The 19,983-nt window shown below is 36.4% G+C and overlaps 5 protein-coding genes across 6 annotated transcripts; 2 read left to right on the top strand and 3 right to left on the bottom strand.

Moving 5' to 3' along the window:
- Positions 1 to 29: 29 nt before the first annotated feature.
- LOC100808367 (GDSL esterase/lipase At1g71250) lies at positions 30 to 1,808 on the bottom strand. Its single transcript, XM_003518415.4, has 3 exons — positions 1,550 to 1,808; positions 435 to 1,076; positions 30 to 262 (listed from the first exon to the last, which is right to left on the bottom strand). The coding sequence occupies exons 1-3, from the start codon at positions 1,806 to 1,808 to the stop codon at positions 30 to 32; spliced, it is 1,134 nt and encodes a 377-aa protein (XP_003518463.1).
- A 1,606-nt stretch (positions 1,809 to 3,414) lies between these two features.
- LOC100786984 (F-box/WD-40 repeat-containing protein At5g21040) lies at positions 3,415 to 5,706 on the bottom strand. Its single transcript, XM_003519431.4, has 2 exons — positions 5,545 to 5,706; positions 3,415 to 5,408 (listed from the first exon to the last, which is right to left on the bottom strand). The coding sequence occupies exon 2, from the start codon at positions 5,248 to 5,250 to the stop codon at positions 3,538 to 3,540; it is 1,713 nt and encodes a 570-aa protein (XP_003519479.1). The 5' UTR covers positions 5,251 to 5,408; positions 5,545 to 5,706; the 3' UTR covers positions 3,415 to 3,537.
- Positions 5,707 to 7,267: 1,561 nt separating this feature from the next.
- On the top strand, positions 7,268 to 8,735 carry LOC100807831 (hyccin). Its single transcript, XM_003518414.5, has one exon. It carries the CDS (start codon positions 7,589 to 7,591, stop codon positions 8,618 to 8,620), a length of 1,032 nt encoding a protein of 343 aa, XP_003518462.1. The 5' UTR covers positions 7,268 to 7,588; the 3' UTR covers positions 8,621 to 8,735.
- Positions 8,736 to 10,148: 1,413 nt separating this feature from the next.
- LOC100807296 (protein FAR1-RELATED SEQUENCE 3) lies at positions 10,149 to 15,498 on the top strand. Of its 2 annotated transcripts, none has more exons than XM_003518413.5 (6): positions 10,149 to 10,407; positions 10,982 to 13,259; positions 13,362 to 13,451; positions 13,693 to 13,842; positions 14,704 to 14,820; positions 15,191 to 15,498. In XM_003518413.5, exons 2-6 carry the CDS (start codon positions 11,022 to 11,024, stop codon positions 15,233 to 15,235), a joined length of 2,640 nt encoding a protein of 879 aa, XP_003518461.1. In that variant the 5' UTR covers positions 10,149 to 10,407; positions 10,982 to 11,021; the 3' UTR covers positions 15,236 to 15,498. The 2 variants fall into 2 exon arrangements, with proteins under 2 accessions (XP_003518461.1, XP_006575596.1); XM_006575533.4 differs by having other exon boundaries at positions 10,948 to 13,259.
- Positions 15,499 to 16,726: 1,228 nt separating this feature from the next.
- On the bottom strand, positions 16,727 to 18,306 carry LOC100785930 (UDP-glycosyltransferase 92A1). The gene has a single exon (XM_003519429.5). The coding sequence runs from the start codon at positions 18,260 to 18,262 to the stop codon at positions 16,793 to 16,795; it is 1,470 nt and encodes a 489-aa protein (XP_003519477.3). The 5' UTR covers positions 18,263 to 18,306; the 3' UTR covers positions 16,727 to 16,792.
- Between the last annotated feature and the right edge of the window lie 1,677 nt (positions 18,307 to 19,983).

Genomic DNA, 19,983 nt, shown 5'->3' with positions numbered 1-19,983 from the left:
GTTTATGAGAGTTTTAGGTAGTGGAAATGCTAGACTTTCATGTTAACCAATTCATGGATGGTGATAGGACGGCAAAGATCAGGTATCGGTTGGCCAGACCAGGCTGCATCAGCTAGGATTTTGTTGACTGCTTGAGTAGGGTTGAACAAATCCCACCAAACATGAGTTGAAGCTTGATCACAGGCCATGTCCATGGAGACACACCCTATCATGGCACCATTCAAACCAAGTCCGCAACATGCACTCTTCACGTCTTCAAAACCTGTATCAAGAACACTTGATATAATTGTTTCACATGAGTGCTTGTAAATTTCTTACAATATATTGGTTTTGCAAATTCTATCAGCCCAAAGAGATTTCAAATGCTTGATGACACTCAACATTCAGCATAGATAAATTTTCAATTTGAAGTTATCAAGGGAGGAAAAACATACCGTAAAGCCTTGGTTCGTTGATAATCTCCATCATTCCATTGTAAACATCACAGAACACCATCTGAGCATCAGAAAATTCCGAATTAAGCTTGCCTATTTGTTCATCCAGCAATCTATTGTATTCAAAGACCAAGTCATTGACATGTTCCACACAACTGCTTGCATTATAATCTCCAGCTGATGTGTGATTCAACTCCCAGGCCATACGAGGTGTGCATCCCAGAGGCATAATTCCCAAACATATGATTTTCCTTGCATTTGCATTATAAAGATACCTTGCAGCATTTGCGACTTGGTTGACCAAAATTGTAGCAAAATATTGGGAACTGTTCCGAAACATCATTCCGCTGGAACTGGAAGAGTTATGGAGGAATAGTTCAATATAATCTTCTTTGCCAAAGGACAGGAAAAAGATGGAGGATTTTATAAATTGGAGAGCAGTGTCCTCATTCAGTTGCAGTTGCAACAGCTGCATAGTCTCAGAAACTTGGCGTAGTTGTTGGTTAAGAGACTGATGGCTGTAGCTTCCCTGGTTCATGATTGTAGCTTGTGTTGACCCAAAGTTGAGACCACCAAGAACCTCCTCCAGAGATCCATTTTGTCCATAAAATGGCCTGATTGAGGTCAATCCAATCTTCTCAGCTGCAACACAATCATCCCATTACGTCAATTAGTGTTAAATCTGGGTGAGCCCGTTTTAACATTAGTTATGCTCATCATAAGTCAATATTGAAAAGTTTCTGCAGAAATAACAGCTGATTTGTACCCGTCTAATTTACCAGCGAAGAACTTACAGAAAAAGATGGTGCATGTGTGCCTGATGTCACTTAAACAAGAGATTATGGGATAAATTGCTCAAATAAATGGACAGCTATCATAATACATTAATTCAGATCACATGGTGCAGAAAAAACAAAAGGAAATATGCTTCCATTCACCATGATATTGACAGAACTTATAAGAATCACTGAAAGAAAGTTTTCTTTTATCCTGACACGAATGCAATGGTTCCAAATTATAACTTCCTGCATGTGGGATTTCAGTGGTTCTGTCCAATTTGCTTGAATCACGAATGCAGAGTCCAAATGATGAAGAAAAAAGATAAAGAGAAGTACCAAGTAGTTGAGGAAGAAGGGTGGCATCAGAGCCGTTACATGGATACAAAGAGAGTCGACCGTGAAGCAGAGGGTAGAACAGAGTGTTGTCTCCACAATCAACTGAGGAATCCCCTAACACATACAATGCCGACACACGTGAGCTATTCGTCACATGAGCATTGGTAGTTGGTGTGTCTGTGAACTGTCCATGAACTATGCTGAGAATGCCTATTAGCAGAACTTCAGGAACAGAATGAACAACAATAGACCTTCTCATCTTATTTTCTTACTGTTTCCTTTTGTTTTGTCCACTCGAATTGCTCTGACCTTCGGTGTAAGAACTGATTTTATGCTATAACGTTGATGCTGCTGTAACATCAAGGTTTTAACTGCAACTCGACCACGACCACTATTTAAAACCTTTGGTTAGAGTTAAACCGTTCAACTAGGAGTACCGGAACTTGTTTGGTCCAAAATGGGTAGAAGCCAAAGATTTGCACGATTATCTCAGTTTAAAAATGTAAGGTACTATGTAGCATTGATCGGATTTTCAGGTGTAACAAGAATTACACAAAACTTTTTATGTATTACTATTTTCTATTTGATCATAGAAGAAGGAAAACAACTTCTTTCATAACTCGTGTTGTCATTGGACTGATCGTGTAACTTTTTTTCATTTTTTCTTTTCGAAAAACCTGACACATTTTTCCCATTTCTCAACAACCTCCATAAGCAAAATTTAGGTTTTCATATTTTTTATTTACGGAAGGTAAAACAAACAAAAAGTAATCACCCTTAGTACTTTAAAAAAAATGAAAAATAAAAAATAGGCGTTTTGAACTCCTTTGTAATTTTAACAAAACTCAAATTAAGAAACTTCCAGTAACATGGTTGATATCCAAGTAAACTGAACACGGTCGAATTGGTGTTTGATGACTGCAGATTTTTATGTAGTATTTATTAATTTTCCTTATAAAACATCATCTATTATATTTTCAAATACGAATAATCCGAATCTGATCTGATTAGGGTAATAAACGTTAATGATTTCTGTTATTGATAAACACCAGCTTATAGTTTGTAGAACTGAGGTTAGAGCATTTCTTTCATGAAGAGTGTATAAGCACTCCCAAAACTAATGTGTAACTTGGTGACATTTTGGTAAATTTGATACGCTTATCACAAGACACTACGTTGTGCAAAACAAAATCTTGAGACAATTGTTTCTTTCGTCCTTCGATTTCTTTCATAAAATGATTGGTGATTTGTTACACACATCCACGAGATTAAAAACATGTTATACTATTCACTTGATATTTATAGTTGTTTCTATTTTAAATTTTAATCCCTATACAAAAATGTTGTAAGTTTTAATCTCTGTACGATTTTTTTGACAATTTATCACTGCTACAAAAACTTTGTAGAAATTTTACAGTCACAAAATGTTCTCTTGTGTTGGCAATAGGAACCAAGACAACTATATAGACCAAATAAATAGTTTAACTTTGAAAATATTAGACTGAACAAATTGATTCGTAGAATAATGAGCATATCTAAGAATTAGCTTATCATCGAACATAAATGACTATCTGTCACTACCCCCAGCTTCCCGTATTACTACCATAACTTCCCGTGCAACTGCTTTCATCTATTAGTTTCATAAAACTCAGACAAAAGCATCATGAATCTGTTTGAATCGATGGTCGAATGTCGATACGAGTTATCAAACGCACATATAGAATTCTAGTAAAAACACCTTGTGTAAAAACAATTTTCGGAAAGAAACACTATCATTTTCAAAATCGTACCAATTGAAATGTAAAGAGGAGTAATCTGATCTGATCACTACCTACAGAAACTTCTCATATCAAAATACGTAAAGAGAACTTAAAATTGGTCAGTTTACCTGCTTGAAACTAAATATCGTATACATCAATTTTGTAAAAACAAAATTAAAAAGGATTGACAATTGGTGGATATAAGCAAACATTAGACTGCCTCAGTCACTATGCTTTCAGCTTTCCGCTCATGCCACGTTTAGTGGGCCAAATACAAGTGACAGAATTTTTCTTGGCTGCAACTGAACACTGATCACTCCGACCACTTTTATTGCTCAGCTCTGTTTGAAGCTTCCGTCGCCTCATTCTGTGCTCTAATCGTATTCCTCTTAATGCTCGGGCTCTCCGTTCAATTTCCAAAGCTTCCGTGAAATTCCAGATCCTGACAACACCTTCTTCACCTCCACTGACAATTCGTTCAGCTCCTATATCCACAGAGAAAAGATTGCTCTTAAATCCATGCAACATCCTCTGTGGAGGCTCCACTATGTCTCCACCCAAATGCTTTACCTTTGAAACTCTTTTCCCTAGAGCTCGCTTGCTAATCCTCAACAGCTTTCTCACATCAATTAGTGCTAGCTTGCCATCACTTGATGCAGAAACAAGCCATGGAAACTCAAAGGCAAGGGAATACACAGCGGCAGAGTGAGGAATCCAAGCAGCAACATGCCAAGTTTTAGACTCATAGCCATCATTAACAATCTCATACATGTGAATTGCACCATCTTCACCTCCAGTAAAAAGGAAGTCCCCTGTATGGCTCCGTGCCAAAGCATAAGTATTACCAACATGAGCATTATGAACAATGGTCACCAAAGCCCCACTATTAGTATCCCAAACATACACATCTGAACCTGATGTGCTGGCAACAGTAGTGTTATGAGGGACAAGTGCCCAGACCCAGTCACTGTGCCTCAACACTGCAGTACACTTCATTGAAAGACGGTCCCACACTCGAACAGTTGTGTCCCATGAACCACTGTAAATCCTTGTCAAGTCTAAAGCAAGCGAAGTTATAGGACCTTCATGTCCCCATAGTCGAACCTCAGTATTCTGGTTTTGTGTGGCTCTGAGCTCAAACAAGTGAAGTAGGTCTTCAACAGCCCTCCAACAATGAATAAATCCATCAGTACCACCAGCAACCAATAGTTTTCTATCTGCAGCAACAGCACGAATGGTGCAACCAAGGGGTCGGGATGATGCAATTGACAACCCATTCTCCATGTCCCACATCCTCACAACAGAGTCATACCCAGAGGTAAATATGAGCTTGGCAGAAGCCAACAGGAAAACAGTCCGAACTGCTTCAGTGTGGCCATACAACACGTCAATACTATAACGTCCCATGAAAGTCTTAGTCCTAAACTCCCTTTCCACAAAAAGTTCCCTCCATGACTTATCATCATCCACAACACCTGAATCCACAGCCAAGGAAGCTGTTGGTAGCCCCCACCTTTCACAATAGAATTGCTTCCAAGCACCGTGCTCGGAGGCAACTCTTTGGAAAATGGTGGAGACACACGAAACAACGCCGAGATCCTTCGGGTCGAGGCAATTGAGAATCTCAGATATCAATGCCGGAGGAAGGTCGGTGATGGACAAACCACAATTGAAAATCACATCACCAGGAATTGAGAGTTGGTTCAAAGCACTGACCGGGGCTTTGATGCCTTTCTTGGAATTAATCGTGGATGCTCCCTTTAACTTCACACCCTTCCCAGATTCAGATTTGGTATCAGGCACAAATTTTGAGGTTGCTACTCCTTCAGAGAAGGATTTGGGACTAAGTTGATTAGGTTCAACTATGCCTATGCCTGGATTTGCTACAAAGTGTGCTAAATTTTGAGAAACCTCAGTATTATTTAGGCACTCAAATGCCATAAAAAATGTGGATCCAACTCTATGGATCAAAATGATAGAAAGCTCAAACCCCCACAGCGTAACAAATTCAAAATTCCCAAACCAAAGCCGAGAAAAATAAGGAATCGGGAACCCTAAGCTGAGCAGCAATCGGTGACCAAATTACGGGTGGAGGAGTCCTAAATTTGCGAAAAGAATTAGGGAAAAATAAGAACGATTGAAGTTTGATTTGATCAAAAGGAAAAAAGACCTAAAAGATCTAATTGTAAGGAGAAAAATAGAGGGGAAAGGAATGGGAGAGAGATTGTAAAATACCTTGAGAAGAGTGATGGAAGCGAAGCGGGAGCAGAAAGATTGGGATAAGAAAATGTAATTAGGGTTTGTTTGTGTGGTTAGGTCTGCGACGACAAAGTATGAGATTGAGATCCACAGCTTCAGAAAGGAATATGCCAACAACCCTTCTGGCTAGCTTTCCAGGACAACTCAGGACAATTTTTTAAATTAATCTTTGAAATTTTTTTATCACATTAATCTTCTAAAATAATATTATATCAAAAAAATAATTTATTAGTAAATTAGTTTTTATAAGTTTTTTTAATCATCATGTGGTTTTCACAGTGACATTTTAGATTTTGAAGAATAATTTTAGTGACACTTTGTATTTTTAAAATAGTAAATTAGTAACAAAAACTTTAAAATCTTAATATAATGATGATTAAAATTACTATATTGAAATTGTTTTTTACTTCTTTACTTAAAACATTCTGTAACACCTTAATTTAATTATAAAAAATATTGGAAATAAAGACTATTGAGGTATTAAGGCATGTTAAACCACGTGTGGCAAAAAAAAAAAAACAATGTGAAAAGGCTATCACAAGTATAAAAAAGAATTATGATTTTTTTTTCTATTAGAATAACACTCAACCAATAATTTATTAATAAATAAAATAAGATGAAGATAACATTAAAACTTGAAAAATGAATTTGAAATTTAAAATAAACAACATATCACTTGATCAAAATGTATTTTTATAAGACATGAATTTTTCTTAATTTCCGTAAGACTTTTGTTTCTAGATGCAACTTTTAGTTATTCCTACAAATTTTCATCAGAATTGATTATCTCGATTATGAGATCGAATCCATACCAATCGGTGAGATGAATTCTTATGAACAAATTTGTACCGTGAGATAAAGATCCTCCATAATGTAAAACTTCACCATGAAGTATCTATTCCAAATATCCAATAGTTTGAACCCAGCCACGAGTTTCCAAAGACTTCCTTCATAAAATTAAACCCAAGGTTCTTTCCCAACAATTTCACCACAAGTAAATCTTGCCATGGTACGTGCACAAACACCATCAAATACTGAATCAACAATTATCACTTTTGTGTTTCAGACAATTAGCTTTCTCATATTCAATTCGAGCAAAAATTTCCATGAAAACATCTACATACATGTGGCCTTTTTGTATTTGGCATTACCATATATCCCAAAAGGGAAATCTTTGGTATCATCCCGTTATTGCCCGTTAAACCAGAGTCATTCATAGAACCTATGCTACGTACAGAGAACGTGAATCCCAAAGCCTGAGCCATCTCTAGATTTTTTTTATCAGAATAATATACTATAAAAAAACGTTTTGGAATAATTAAATTTTATTTATAATTTATATTATTCAGTACGCCGTGCATATATACCAATCTATAATTATTCTCAATAATAATTTTTTTAAATTAATTCGTATCTTTGACTTATTTTTTATACCAAAGAACAACTGAACATTGAATCTTCCCAACTAATTAATATGATCTTAAGAGCACAGTGTCTGTATCTCATTTTGTATTTAAAGTGAACAATGCACTCCACCTCTTACTCATAAATTAGTCATCAATCTAATCTCTGGTATTAATGGACTATAATAAGCAATCACTACTGGACGCATAACGCGTATGAGCTTAGAAATATTGTTGATACAGACGAAAGAATGAATAAATTATTTTCCCTTCTTGATCTGAATTTTGATATGCATGCAATTGTATTCATACAATCAAATTTTATAACAGGTTTAATCTCACTCTATTTATAGGATTATTATGTATCTTATTTTACACTTTTCCCTATTCCTCATATTTTTATTTTGTTTTGAGTTTTCTTCTGTCCAATATATATATATATATAACAAAAAACAAAAACTTCCACTGAGTTATGATGAGCATTTGCAGCAGCGAAATTAATATAAGATCCTATTTTGGCTCCATCCGTTACGCTGCTTCTCTAACTTCCACAGACAAAAACTCACCTCTGCTAAAGAAAAGAGAGAAAAAAACGTACCTTCTCTCAAACACACACAATGTCAGGCGACGAAGCCACCACCGTCTCCGCCGCAGACTCCCCGGAAAAAGTCCAAACCGCGATCGAATCCCTATCCTCCATCGTCCCCTCTCTCTCCATCACCACCCCCACCTCCCTCCTCTCCAACCCCGAAATCTACTCCCACATCTCCTCCCTCCTTCGGCGCCCCAACTCCGGTGCCGGCGACAACAACCTCTGCCGGTGGCTCTACGACACCTTCCAATCCGGCGTCACGGAACTCCAGCTCCTCGTCCTCCGCTTCCTCCCCGTCATCGCCGGCGTCTACCTCTCCCGCGTCGCCGACAGGAAACCCCAAGCCGGATTCGAAGCCGTCCTCTTAGCCCTGTACGCGCACGAAACAACCTCACGCGCCGGGCAAGCCGTGTCCGTCACGATCCCCGACCTCGCACAACCTAGCCTCTACCACGATCCAAAAGCGTTAACCCCTAATAACAACAAGAACATTAACTCCAGCACCGAACTCAACGTCGCTGTGGTGTCCCCTTCGCTTGAGCCACACGGCACCGTCCGGTCCACACGTAGAGCCCGAATCGTGGGCGTGGCGCTGGAGCTCTTCTACGCCAAAATCCCCCACATGCCGGTGTCCTCAAAGATCGATTTTTGCGAGTTTTGTAAACTGTGGGCGGGGCAAGACGGTGACATGTACAAGAATTTGGAAGAGGAGGAGGATAATGGAGAAGAAAGTGTTGTTTTTGTTGATGCTGAGGCGGAGCTTGAAGAGAAGGAGAAGGGGAAGGTGGAGTCTAGGGTTCCGCTGCCATGGGAGTTGTTGGAACCGGTTTTGAGGATTCTGGGGCACTGTTTGTTGGGGCAGAATAAGAGGGACGTGGAGCTTTTTGAGGCGGCGAGTGAGGCATGCAGGTGCTTGTTTGCCAGGAGCATGCATGATGTTAACGCCAAGGCTATTTTACCAATCAGGAGTCTCTTGAGGCTTTCCAAAACTCTTGTGCAAAATAATAACGAGCTTGATCCCACTGAGCTACCCTTCACTGATGTTATTTCTCTTTAATTCATTGAGACTCAAAAAGTATGAGAAATCTAGAAAGAAAATCAGGGTCAAACTGGAAAATTAAGATGAAAGAGGGAATAGATGTATGATTATAATTATATATATTTCATCCTGTTTCTTTAATCATTATTGTATGCAAATATTCATACTGATAAATAATTATTATTATTATAATGGTGATTATTATTATTATTATTATATATATACTAGGGCAATAACATTCTTAATTATAATAATTTTGTAAATATGATTTTTGAGAATGTAATATTATATTTTAAAATAAATGTCATATAATTTTTAGGATCAAAATCCAATGATGTAAGATCCAATTATATTCATATTTGAAGGAATCCATCAAAGAAATTAGACTCTAATCCATTGAGCTGTGTGAGACATATGTAATCCTTGATTGAGGAAAAAAAATCTCGTCCTAATGTTTTCACTTTAATGATTATAGCCGTTATTTTATGTGTAAAAAATATTTTTTAATTAAATTTATGAGTGAAAAACTAAAAAGTTAATAAAAAATAAAATTAAAAGGGTAAAAACTAAAACTTTAAAAAAGGAAACAGATTCGTTCTTCGGGAGGATTTGTTCCAATCGAGGGTATCATACTATATTTTTAAGATCACATATTGAGAACTATTATAACCAGAAGTGTTATTTATGAGTATACTTAAAAATGTGTTTGGTTTTATTTTAATATTCTTTGGAATAATTTTAGAAATTCAAAATAATTTGAATAGAAAATAAGATAGCTTCTCATATATTCATGTGAATATTACTTTTTCTTCTCTCATCGTGAGAATAAAATGCACCTATTGCTTGAACGCCCCCTTATGAGGGTATTATTAAGAATTATTTCTCAAAAGAGGACATTTTTAAGAGTTAATTATTGAATGAAGGTGTTTTTAGGAGTTATTTCTTGAATAAGAGCATTTTTAATAGTTATTCTCACTCTTATGTTTTTAATTGTTGTGTCATCATTCCTTCAATTTGTTATCTCACATATCTTTTACAAAGACAATGATCGAGTGTGTTGATCATCTTACAAATTTTGATATCACGTTCCATGCATAATACAACACGATGGGATACATATTACTTACCACTCCAAACTTTGTTAGAAATCCGTTCTCTCAAGATAGAATAGATTTACCCAACTTTCGTTTTGGTTGATTTCATATCTTTGGTTCTTGTGTTTTTTCATCTCTTGTAATGTTCTTTTTTAATAAAATTTGGCATGTGATGTATGATGGGTTGCTCTTCGGGTGTCAACAATGTCAAGTTTCAGCCTCAAATGTCTTATTAAAAATAGAAATTAGACACGTACAAAAACTATATTAAAAAAAAGAAGTGAAATACTAAAATATAATCATAAACGGAATGTACGGTGTATATGTTATGTGGATCCCACAGCTATGGATGGATGGTGGACAGTGTAGGTGAGAAATCCCACCACAAAAGACAAAAAACCGAAGGAAGTTCCCATTTAAAATAGATTTCGAGCTAAGCGAATCATAACCGTCTGATTTAGATCAAACGGTAACGATGACGTGTGTACTCATATCTAACCTATGCAACACTACATCCACCCACTCTCACGCTCACGCTCCTTCCTCCTCCCACTCTGCAACCGCTCGGAGCTGCGGAACCCTAACTCTCTCCAAAACGCCGTCGTTTCGTTCCCTCACCGTTCACGCGTTTCTGTGATTCCTCAACCCCTGATTTTCAGCACTCTAATTATTTCACGGGCTTTATTAGCGCCACACTTAGTTTTCGTCGCTGTAAGTTATGACTACCTCCAATTTCTCGTTTAACTTTTACAATGAATTTTGTTACCGTTACTGTTTTTATTGACTGCTTTTAACTTTTGTGTATTTTACTTAAAGTTTTGCAACTTTTATTGGTTACTTCATCTCTAGGTATGCGTTTTGACCTATTTGTGATAATTAATGTTGATAATTAATTGAATATTAAAACTGTGTGTTTTAGTTATGCTGTTTATGGTATTTAGCTTAAACCTATTTGACATTGAACTTTTGTTCTATTAGCATTGTTTTTGGCGATGTAAAATTTCTGATGATGCCTGTCAGTTTTGAATTGTTAATGAACACTTTAAATAAGATTCAGTTTTGATGAGACCGGATTATTTTTGTGTCACTTCATATATCCTTAATTTGGTAAATGGGAATTTTCTTTTAATCTGAAGAAGCTCAATTTTTTTTTTCTTTTCTGGTTCTTGTCTTAGTTATGCTACATTCCATTATTGAGAATATTTGAGGTGAAATGCTGCATTGTTTGACTTTGGTTTACTTGGTGCATAGGCAATTTAAGACAACCCATCTTTCTACCTGATAGGATTAAAACATGCAACTTTGGCTACATACAAGTGATAAGCATGGGAGAAGGAAGTGACCATCAAGCTATGGCAGACAATGGAAATGCTGAATCTAGTGAAGGTGGAGTTAGTAGTGCTGAAAACAACTCTGGTTCTCATGTTCGGGTTGGGGTTTCTGAGCCATATGTGGGTAGGGAATTTGATTCTGAAGATGCTGCAAAGGCTTTCTACATTGAGTATGGCAAACGAGTGGGTTTCAGCTGCAAAGCTGGCCTATATGGTGGTTGTTCCACAGCTGATGGGGCAAATATGTACCGGGAGTTTGTGTGTGGCAGGGAAGATTCAAAAAGAAAGCCTCCTGAAAGCTGCAATGCAATGATTAGGATCGAGCAGAAGGGTCAAAATAAGTGGGTTGTTACAAAATTTATAAAGGATCATAGCCATTCCCTTGGTAACCTTAGTAAGGTGCATAATATTCGGCCACGTAAGCCCTTTTCTAGTGTTGGAAGAACCATGCCTGAAACTTACCAAGGAGTGGGGCTTGTTCCAAGTGGTGTGATGTATGTATCTATGGATAAGAATTGCATTCCCACTAAGAATATTCAGGGAATTAAGAATATTCCTGCAGCTGCTGCTGTTGCTGAAACAAATCAGCCAGTTAAAAGTCCTACAATGATGAATTATGCTGTTAGGCCACCTAGTCGAAAGAGGACATTAGGGAAGGATGCTCAGAACCTGCTGGAGTACTTTAAGAAAATGCAAGCTGAGAACCCTGGTTTCTTCTATGCAATCCAACTTGATGAAGATAATCATATGTCTAATGTGTTTTGGGCAGATGCAAGATCAAGGACTTCTTACAGTCATTTTGGTGATGCAGTTACTCTGGACACAACATACAGAATAAATCAATATGGAGTGCCATTTGCTCCATTCACTGGGGTAAACCATCATGGTCAGATGATTTTGTTTGGCTGTGCACTTCTTTTGGATGATTCTGAAGCTTCTTTTGTGTGGCTTTTTAAGACATTTCTGACAGCGATGAATGACCGATACCCTGTCTCTATCACTACTGATCAAGACAGAGCCATACAGACAGCCGTTTCACAAGTTTTTCCTCAAACACGCCACTGTATAAGCAAATGGCATGTCTTGCGAGAAGGCCATGAAAAGTTGGCCCATGTATGCAACATGCATCCAAATTTTCAGATTGAACTTTATAATTGTATTAATCTGACGGAAACAATTGAGGAGTTTGATTCATCTTGGAATTTTATCATCAATAAATATGAACTCACAAAAAATGATTGGCTTCAGTCCTTGTACAGTGCTCGTGCTCAATGGGTTCCAGCATATTTTCGTGATTCATTTTTTGCAGCAATATCTCCTAATCAAGGATTTGATGGTTCTTATTTTTATGGTTTTGTCAACCACCAGACAACATTACCACTGTTCTTTAGGCAGTATGAACAAGCTTTGGAGTGCTGGTTTGAAAAAGAATTAGAATCAGATTATGAGACAATTTGTACCACCCCTGTTCTGAAGACACCTTCCCCGATGGAGAAGCAGGCTGCGAATCTCTATACGCGGAAAATATTTTCAAAGTTTCAAGAAGAGCTAGTTGAAACTTTTGCTTATACTGCCAACAGAATTGAAGAAGATGGAGAAAATAGCATATTCAGGGTTGCAAAATTTGAGGATGACCAAAAGGCATATGTTGTCACATTAAACCTTTCTGAGTTGAGAGCTAACTGTAGTTGCCAAATGTTTGAGTATTCAGGCATTCTTTGTAGACATGTTCTAACTGTTTTTACTGTGACTAATGTACTTACATTACCATCTCATTACATTTTAAAACGGTGGACAAGAAATGCAAAAAGCAGTGCTGGATCAGTTGAACTTGCTGGTGAATCACTTGGACACGAGTCTTTGACATCACGATATAGCAATCTTTGTTGGGAAGCCATCAAGTATGCTGAAGAAGGGGCATTGACTGTGGAAATTTATGATACTGCAATTAGTGCTCTTAGAGAAAGTGGAAAGAAGATTTCTTTCATGAGGAGAAGTGTTGCCAAAGTTGCCCCTCCCAGTCATCCAGCCAGTGGGACTGCTTATGATGACAGAAAATCCCCTACTTCAACAGTAGATACAAACCCTCTTTTGTGGCCATTGCAGGATGAAACAACACAGAGGTTTAATCTTAATGATGCTAGTACTCCCGTTCAATCAGTTGCTGATCTAAATTTACCGCAAATGACCCCAGTGTCTCTCCAGCGAGATGATGGTCCACCAGAAAACATGGTATGTGAAGGAGAACCTCTTTTCTCCTTTTTATTTGATATATTCTTAGGATTGGAATTGGACTGCATGACATTAAACTGGTCCTTGTGCTTTATCATGTAGGTGGTTTATCCATGTCTGAAATCATTGACGTGGGTAATGGAGAACAGGAACTCAACACCAGGGAATAGAGTAGCTGTTATCAGTCTTAAGGTGTGCTGATAATAATATGAATGATGAAAAATTGGTAGTAGTACCCATGAGTTATGATTTAGTTTAGAGTTGGTTTATATACCTATGCTTTTGCATGAGAAGCTTTTGAGACTCAAATAACCTTAGCCCCTTTTTGTATCTTCTGTAACATTTAATTGTGTCTGGGTGTCCTGCTTTTATCCTCTTGCAACATTTTAACAAATAACAACAATGTGAGGATCCTAACATATTTTTAATGCAGTTGCAAGATTATAGCAGGATTCCTTCAACAGAATCCGAGGTTAAGTTTAATCTCTCAAAAGTTAGCTTGGAACCATTGTTTAACCATATGGTCAACATCAGTGATCAGCTTTCCACACCAACTAGGAAGTTTGCTGTATTGAATCTCAAGGTGTGTGATTTTGTTCCTTATTGATTTATCTTTTTCAAATAGGCCTGTCCGTATGCTTTGTTGCTTTAGTATTCTAGTGCTAGAAAAGCAGGGATTGATGCTGCTGTGCACTTTCATAATTAAAATTCCTTAAAGCACTTCTCTTCTTACTGAGTGGCTGTAAATAGGGGTGGGAGGATATTTTTATTCATTTATATTTATAAGGTAAGATTTTGTGTAAGGAGCACATGCTATTGATTAGGTTACTAAGGAAGAGAATTTTAATTTTATTTAAATTGGCAACATATGAAAAGGGAACAGAACTAGTCTGTCTGTTGTTTTTCAGAGGATGGTGTATAGGTCAATGAGATAGATTATTGGGGAAATTGTAAAGTAGGAGCACATTCATATTGGCTATTAATGAATGTATCAAACATGATACGGTTGAAAATGCAGCTGTATAAAATGACACGATGCTGTTGAGGTAGATAACTTGTAATATCATAATATGACATTTTACTTGTTTTTTTACTTTAATATCTTCAAATTAGCTTAACCAAATTCAGTTTAAAATATAAAGAACATTCACACGGACAAATACTTAGCTTCATTCCTTTGTATCTCAAGACTGAACAGGAATTGACATTCTAAATTGGAGGCCATATTTTGATGGGAAGGAGCACATATGTGGAGTAATCATTGTGTTCAATGTGGATGTGCCTAGCATTTTTCATATGGGGGATTGAGTGGTTGATGCATGTTTGTTACTTGTTTTAATTGTTATTATATGGAAATCCCACCTCCTGAAAATGTTATCTTTGATTTTCGGTCTATGTACTTTGACAAACTTTTACATTATTGAAATTCTTTAAACTGTTTCAGCTTCCCGTCGCCGAGACAACTTCTGGTGCGAGTGAAGTTAAGTTTCAGGTGTCCAAGGACACATTGGGTGCTGTACTACGATCAATGGCCTATATCCGCGAGCAACTCTTGGGTCCTGTAAGTTGTTTCCTGTTACCTAAATAAGTGCCACCAGGCGAACCAATGTGTTAATTTTATTTTTTTTGTGTTCTCAAATAGTTTTTCTCGCCTCTATTTCCTTCTGAAAAATATTTCATGCATGTCACTTTGTAAATTAATTTTGAAAAAAAAAAAAGAGAACACAATCAAGCACACCCGTAATAATGCTAATAAAATCTCTGTTTATTTCAGTTTCTTTTGTTGTATTACAATTACAATTTAAGAACAATTTACATACATATTCATTTTCTCGTTATAATTTTACTTTAGTTTAACCTAAAACCTCTTATCACACTGGGGCATTTTTTTTGTATATGTTAATGTTTATTTATACGCTAAAATTTGGCAGGGTGATGCACAGACAGAACCTCTGTCAAAAAGGCCTCGAAAGTGAAGCGGAAAATTTTTGTTTCATACCAAGATGAGTTCGCGATGGCCATGTGGTAACCACTGAATACACAAATGGCTTAGAAAACGTAGTGAAGTCTTTTTTTTTTTTTGTGTGTAAGTTTGTTGTCTAAAATATTTATGTGTACATGTATTATATATCATAGGCAACAGATTTACTTTATAGGAACCGTTTGGAAAATCATTTCCCCTTCACCGGGGTGGAGGAGCATTCTCCAAACGAATAACGAGTAGAAATGGGTTCAGGAATTTGGAAGAAAGAAAAGGCAAACAAAAGCAGGTATTGTTTAGTGAAATTTTAGAAATCATATCTTAGTTTGGTGACAAAATTACCTTTAATTATTAAAAAAAATCATTAGAAACGAAGCTATTAGAGAGAGGGTTGGAGTAGCGCCTATTGTAGAGAAGATGGTGGAAAATAGACTTAGGTGGTTTGGGCATGTAGAGAGAAGACCGGTAGACTCTGTAGTGAGGAGAGTAGACCAGATGGAGAGAAGACAAACAATTCGAGGCAGAGGAAGACCCAAAAAGACTATAAGAGAGGTTATAAAAAAGGATCTCGAAATTAATGGTTTGGATAGAAGTATGGTACTTGATAGAACATTATGGCGGAAGTTGATCCATGTAGCCGACCCCACCTAGTGGGATAAGGCGTTGTTGTTGTTGTTGTTGTTGTATTAAAAAAAATCATAATTAAAGCTACTTTTAGTTTATATTAAAAAATATTGGATGTAAAAGTCTAAAAAGGATAGTCATTACTTAGATGCGGTTAGCATGCTCTGGAAGATATATGAAGGGTAATTTTATGTTCAAATAACAAACTGGAATAAATGATGCTACAGTACAAAATGAATTTAAATGTATTGGAGGTGTAAGTAATTTTTACCTTGTTATCTAATTACAATTGTTAATGTGCAGTAAGATTGGTAATTTTTATTATCTTATAATTCATACTTAATATAATTTTAATTACTGATAACAAATCATTGATAAATAGAGTTAAAATTTTACATTATAGTGCATAAAATATAAACTCGTACAAAATTATTGTCAAACTACCAGCAGTTAAAGTTTGGTCAAATTAGTTATTGACACACAAGTCCTGTTTGATTGAATGCTAGAATTTTTTATTTTTTTTTTTTACATTTTCAATGAAAAACAAGTTTTAATACATAATAAAAAAACTTCCTATCCCATTGTCCAGAGGCTTTTCGCTATGCGAAGTTTTAATACATAATAATAACCATAAATTACATACGAATGAATTTAATATATATTAACTCTTTAAAACCATTTTTATGTGTATAAAGACCGACACAGTCTCTGCAAGTGCACATATAGTCCTACTAAAAAGTTAACATATGGACATAATATCCATTGACCATCTATATTGTTTTAAAATCATCAATCAAAAAAAGTGAACTTTTGATCTCCACAGTGACATGATCAAAGTCAAGTGTTAAAGATTGCTTAGCAGTTTCAAAAGTATGCTTACACAAGCAACTTTATTATTATTCAAATTCCAAATTCTAAATGTAGCAAATCATACAGCCTTGTTGGGTGATAAAATGGTTGTAACAAGATCATCCATTGCTCTCACAGAAGACCCCTTTTCTTTACCTTTCTCTGTTATGGCCTCTCTCATGTGAGCTGCAATCTCATTCGCCTTCTCCTTCATCTCCTTTCCCTTCCCTTCTTGCTCCATAGCTATTTCTATAACCTTCTTAACCTGCTCCCCAGAGATCACAGTTTCCACAGTTCGAGTGAGCTCAATAGCCACACCCATTTCCTCCACCAACATCTTCACATTGTATGCTTGTTCAGCAGCTAGTGGCCACCCAATCATAGGCACCCCATAGCTGAGACTCTCCAACACAGAGTTCCATCCACAATGGCTTAGAAATGCTCCTGTGGAACTGTGTGACAGAATCTCCAACTGGGGTCCCCATTTGTTCACCAAAAGGCCACGTTTGGTGTCCCTCATTCTCTCTTCAAACCCTTTTGGCAACCATTCTGCAATGAACTCTCTATTAATGTCAAAACCAAAAGGTGGCCTTATAACCCAAATAAACGATATCCCACTCTCTTCCAACCCCTCCGCCAATGCCATCATTTGGGAGGCACTGATAGTGTTCTGTGACCCAAATGAAATGTAGACAACAGAATTCTCATCTTTCAAATCCAGCCACTCCATACATGCTTCAAGGGCTATGCCAGGTTCCTTTCCTGCACGATGTTTAGAGCCACTGAGTGAAACAGGTGGCAAGAGAGGCCCCACATTCCAAACGGGAAGTTGAAGATAGTTCCTCAGAAGATGCAACCCCAAAGGCTCAATCTCCTCAACCGTGTTGCAAATCCACCCATCAGACTTGATAGAAAGTGCAATCTGTGGAATGAAAAACTGTGACCACTCATCAGTGCCATCAGCTGCTCTTAGAAATTTATGCAATTGGGTGCGGTGGAATTTGTAGTTTTGAGGGAACCCCGGAACATGGAACTCATCAGAGTCTGTTTTCCTATGAGGTAGGTTGGACCAGATAGAAATATAGGCCAAAGTTCCATAAGCACCACAAGTGGTGAAGCTTAGGTTCCTAATACCTAAAGTCTTTGCAACGTTGTTAACCCAGCCAAGGAACACGTCAGATATAATGCAAAGTGGAGGGTGACCCTCTTGTTCTGTGATCTGTGATATCAAGGAGCGAAGAGGAGCTTCGAGGCTGAGTGTTGAAAGGAAGAGTTTTGCTATGTGAGTGAGAGGGAGCTTCTCGGTGTTCTCTATGTTGGGTGGCAAACCGTGTTGGGTGGAGTTGAAGGGTAACTCAGCAAGATGGATTTCATTGGGAGAAGAAAGTGAAGATCGTAGGTATTGAATGTTGAGGGGTGTGTTGGCTATGGTGATGGTGAAGCTTGTTGTTCTCTGTTGGATTTGCCTTGCTAATGCGAGGAATGGGATGATGTGGCCTTGTGCCATGAAAGGTATCATCACGATGTGCCCCTTCTTCCCTGCTGCCATTGGAGCTAGCTCTAGGTATAAACTTGACTTGGTTAATCTGATATTAAAGTAAAGCATAAGATGACTTAGACATATAGATATAGTAGACAGTGTTCGGCAAAAAACGTGAACCACTGCACTCCACGTACGCGCTGCACTGTGCATAGCTTTTCGGTGTCATGGGACGCAAATACGCAATGTTTTTTTTCTTTTAACTTTATTTATTTATTTTAAGATATACTTGTATATAAAAAGTTAAAGGAAATAAAAATTAATACGTGCGGTACAATATTAATATGCAGAGCATATCAAATTTTAGATGTTTGAAAATCTAGTCTATGTTTGGATTTGAGTTTATCCAATATTACACATGCATGTATGCTTTAACAAGATAATTAGAAAGAAAACTAATTTTATTTCTTTTTAGAAAAAATAAGTTATAATTTATTTCTTATAAATAAGAATAAAGATAGTATTATCAACTATAAAATGTATTACCGCGAGAAATAATTAGTTTTACTATTACTTATTGATGTCTGAATAAGTGATTATAACAATGAATTTAATTGGAATAAAAACAATTTATGTGCAACAAGTATTATATTGTACTTGTTGAAATTGTTGGGTAGACGTATAATGTTCTCATCAAGAGAGAAAATTATGTAGCCAACGCAAGCTAACCTTAACCTCGCGGACTACTACATCTTGTCTTTGTTCGACACCAGTTTGAAAATATTTGAAGGATAAAGATGAATAGGCATCCATCCATATGCTACAAGACATCCTCAAGATAAAGAAAGAAGAGAGAAAAATATAAATATGAAAAATAATATAATTTAATAAGAAAGGAGATATAGGGATAAAACGAGAGTGCTAGAGGTGTTTCTAATATGTATATAACTACTCATATTCGAATGAAATTTCTTTAATGTGCCATCAATTATTTTTTATCGTGCCTCTTTGTGTGTTACGAAAGGGTTAGGAATTTTGGTCAGGGATATTTTGTGTGTTGAGGAAAAAATATACGTGTCACCATTTGATTGGTAGGACAGGAACTAAGACTCAAAAGTGGTTGCAGTGGGCCATCGAGAGATGGTAATTCATCATGTAGCATGGGCCGGAGATGAAGTAATAAAAGGTATTGCGAGATTTGGAACAAGATAACGAGTATGTCAGGGGTATTCATAAATTGATTTAGATTTGTTTCAAAAAATAAATAAAATTCAATCTAAGCATCAAAGTAAAATTTGATTCACTCTGATTTGAATATAATATTAAATCTATCTTAATTCAATCAAATCTTTTTCGATTTGCAAATCTCAAACAAACTTGGATACAGGGGAAAAGGAAATTGTTATAGAAATGACTAGTAAGGTTTATGGCTTCATCAATTCAATTTCATCATTTTTCTATGATAATTACTTTAGTACTCATGCATACACAAGGGTAAGCCGTTACAATATAATTATATTTGTATGGCTATAATATTAGATAGTAGTATGATGTAGTTAATTAAAAACTAAGTAAATGAGAATAAAAATAATTATGACTCAAAAAATTTATGATTAACCCGTGTAAATTAAATTGAAGGTCTACTATAATAAAACATATATTATATAAAGAATAGTCAATTAACAAAATCACAATGTTAGAGACATTGTTTATAACAAAAGCACACCCACAAAATAAAGTGTCAATTTATAAATATTTACAAAAGTCAAAGTAATATTGTACTTAATTTA

Source organism: Glycine max, chromosome 2 (assembly GCF_000004515.6).
Source record: "Glycine max cultivar Williams 82 chromosome 2, Glycine_max_v4.0, whole genome shotgun sequence".
Taxonomy (NCBI): Eukaryota; Viridiplantae; Streptophyta; class Magnoliopsida; order Fabales; family Fabaceae; genus Glycine; species Glycine max.
This window is presented reverse-complemented; position numbering and strand designations above follow the sequence as displayed.

Coding starts and splice junctions, on each gene's coding strand:
- LOC100785930 (XM_003519429.5), bottom strand. CDS start 18,262: ATGGCAGCAGGGAAGAAGGGGCACATCGTGATGATACCTTTCATGGCA.
- LOC100786984 (XM_003519431.4), bottom strand. CDS start 5,250: ATGGCATTTGAGTGCCTAAATAATACTGAGGTTTCTCAAAATTTAGCA.
- LOC100807296 (XM_003518413.5), top strand. CDS start 11,022: ATGGGAGAAGGAAGTGACCATCAAGCTATGGCAGACAATGGAAATGCT. Junction 13,452..13,692: donor TAGCTGTTATCAGTCTTAAG/GTGTGCTGATAA, acceptor TTTTTAATGCAG/TTGCAAGATTATAGCAGGAT. Junction 14,821..15,190: donor GCGAGCAACTCTTGGGTCCT/GTAAGTTGTTTC, acceptor AAAATTTGGCAG/GGTGATGCACAGACAGAACC.
- LOC100808367 (XM_003518415.4), bottom strand. CDS start 1,808: ATGAGAAGGTCTATTGTTGTTCATTCTGTTCCTGAAGTTCTGCTAATA. Junction 1,077..1,549: donor CCTTCTTCCTCAACTACTTG/GTACTTCTCTTT, acceptor ATTGTGTTGCAG/CTGAGAAGATTGGATTGACC. Junction 263..434: donor CAACGAACCAAGGCTTTACG/GTATGTTTTTCC, acceptor TTCTTGATACAG/GTTTTGAAGACGTGAAGAGT.
- LOC100807831 (XM_003518414.5), top strand. CDS start 7,589: ATGTCAGGCGACGAAGCCACCACCGTCTCCGCCGCAGACTCCCCGGAA.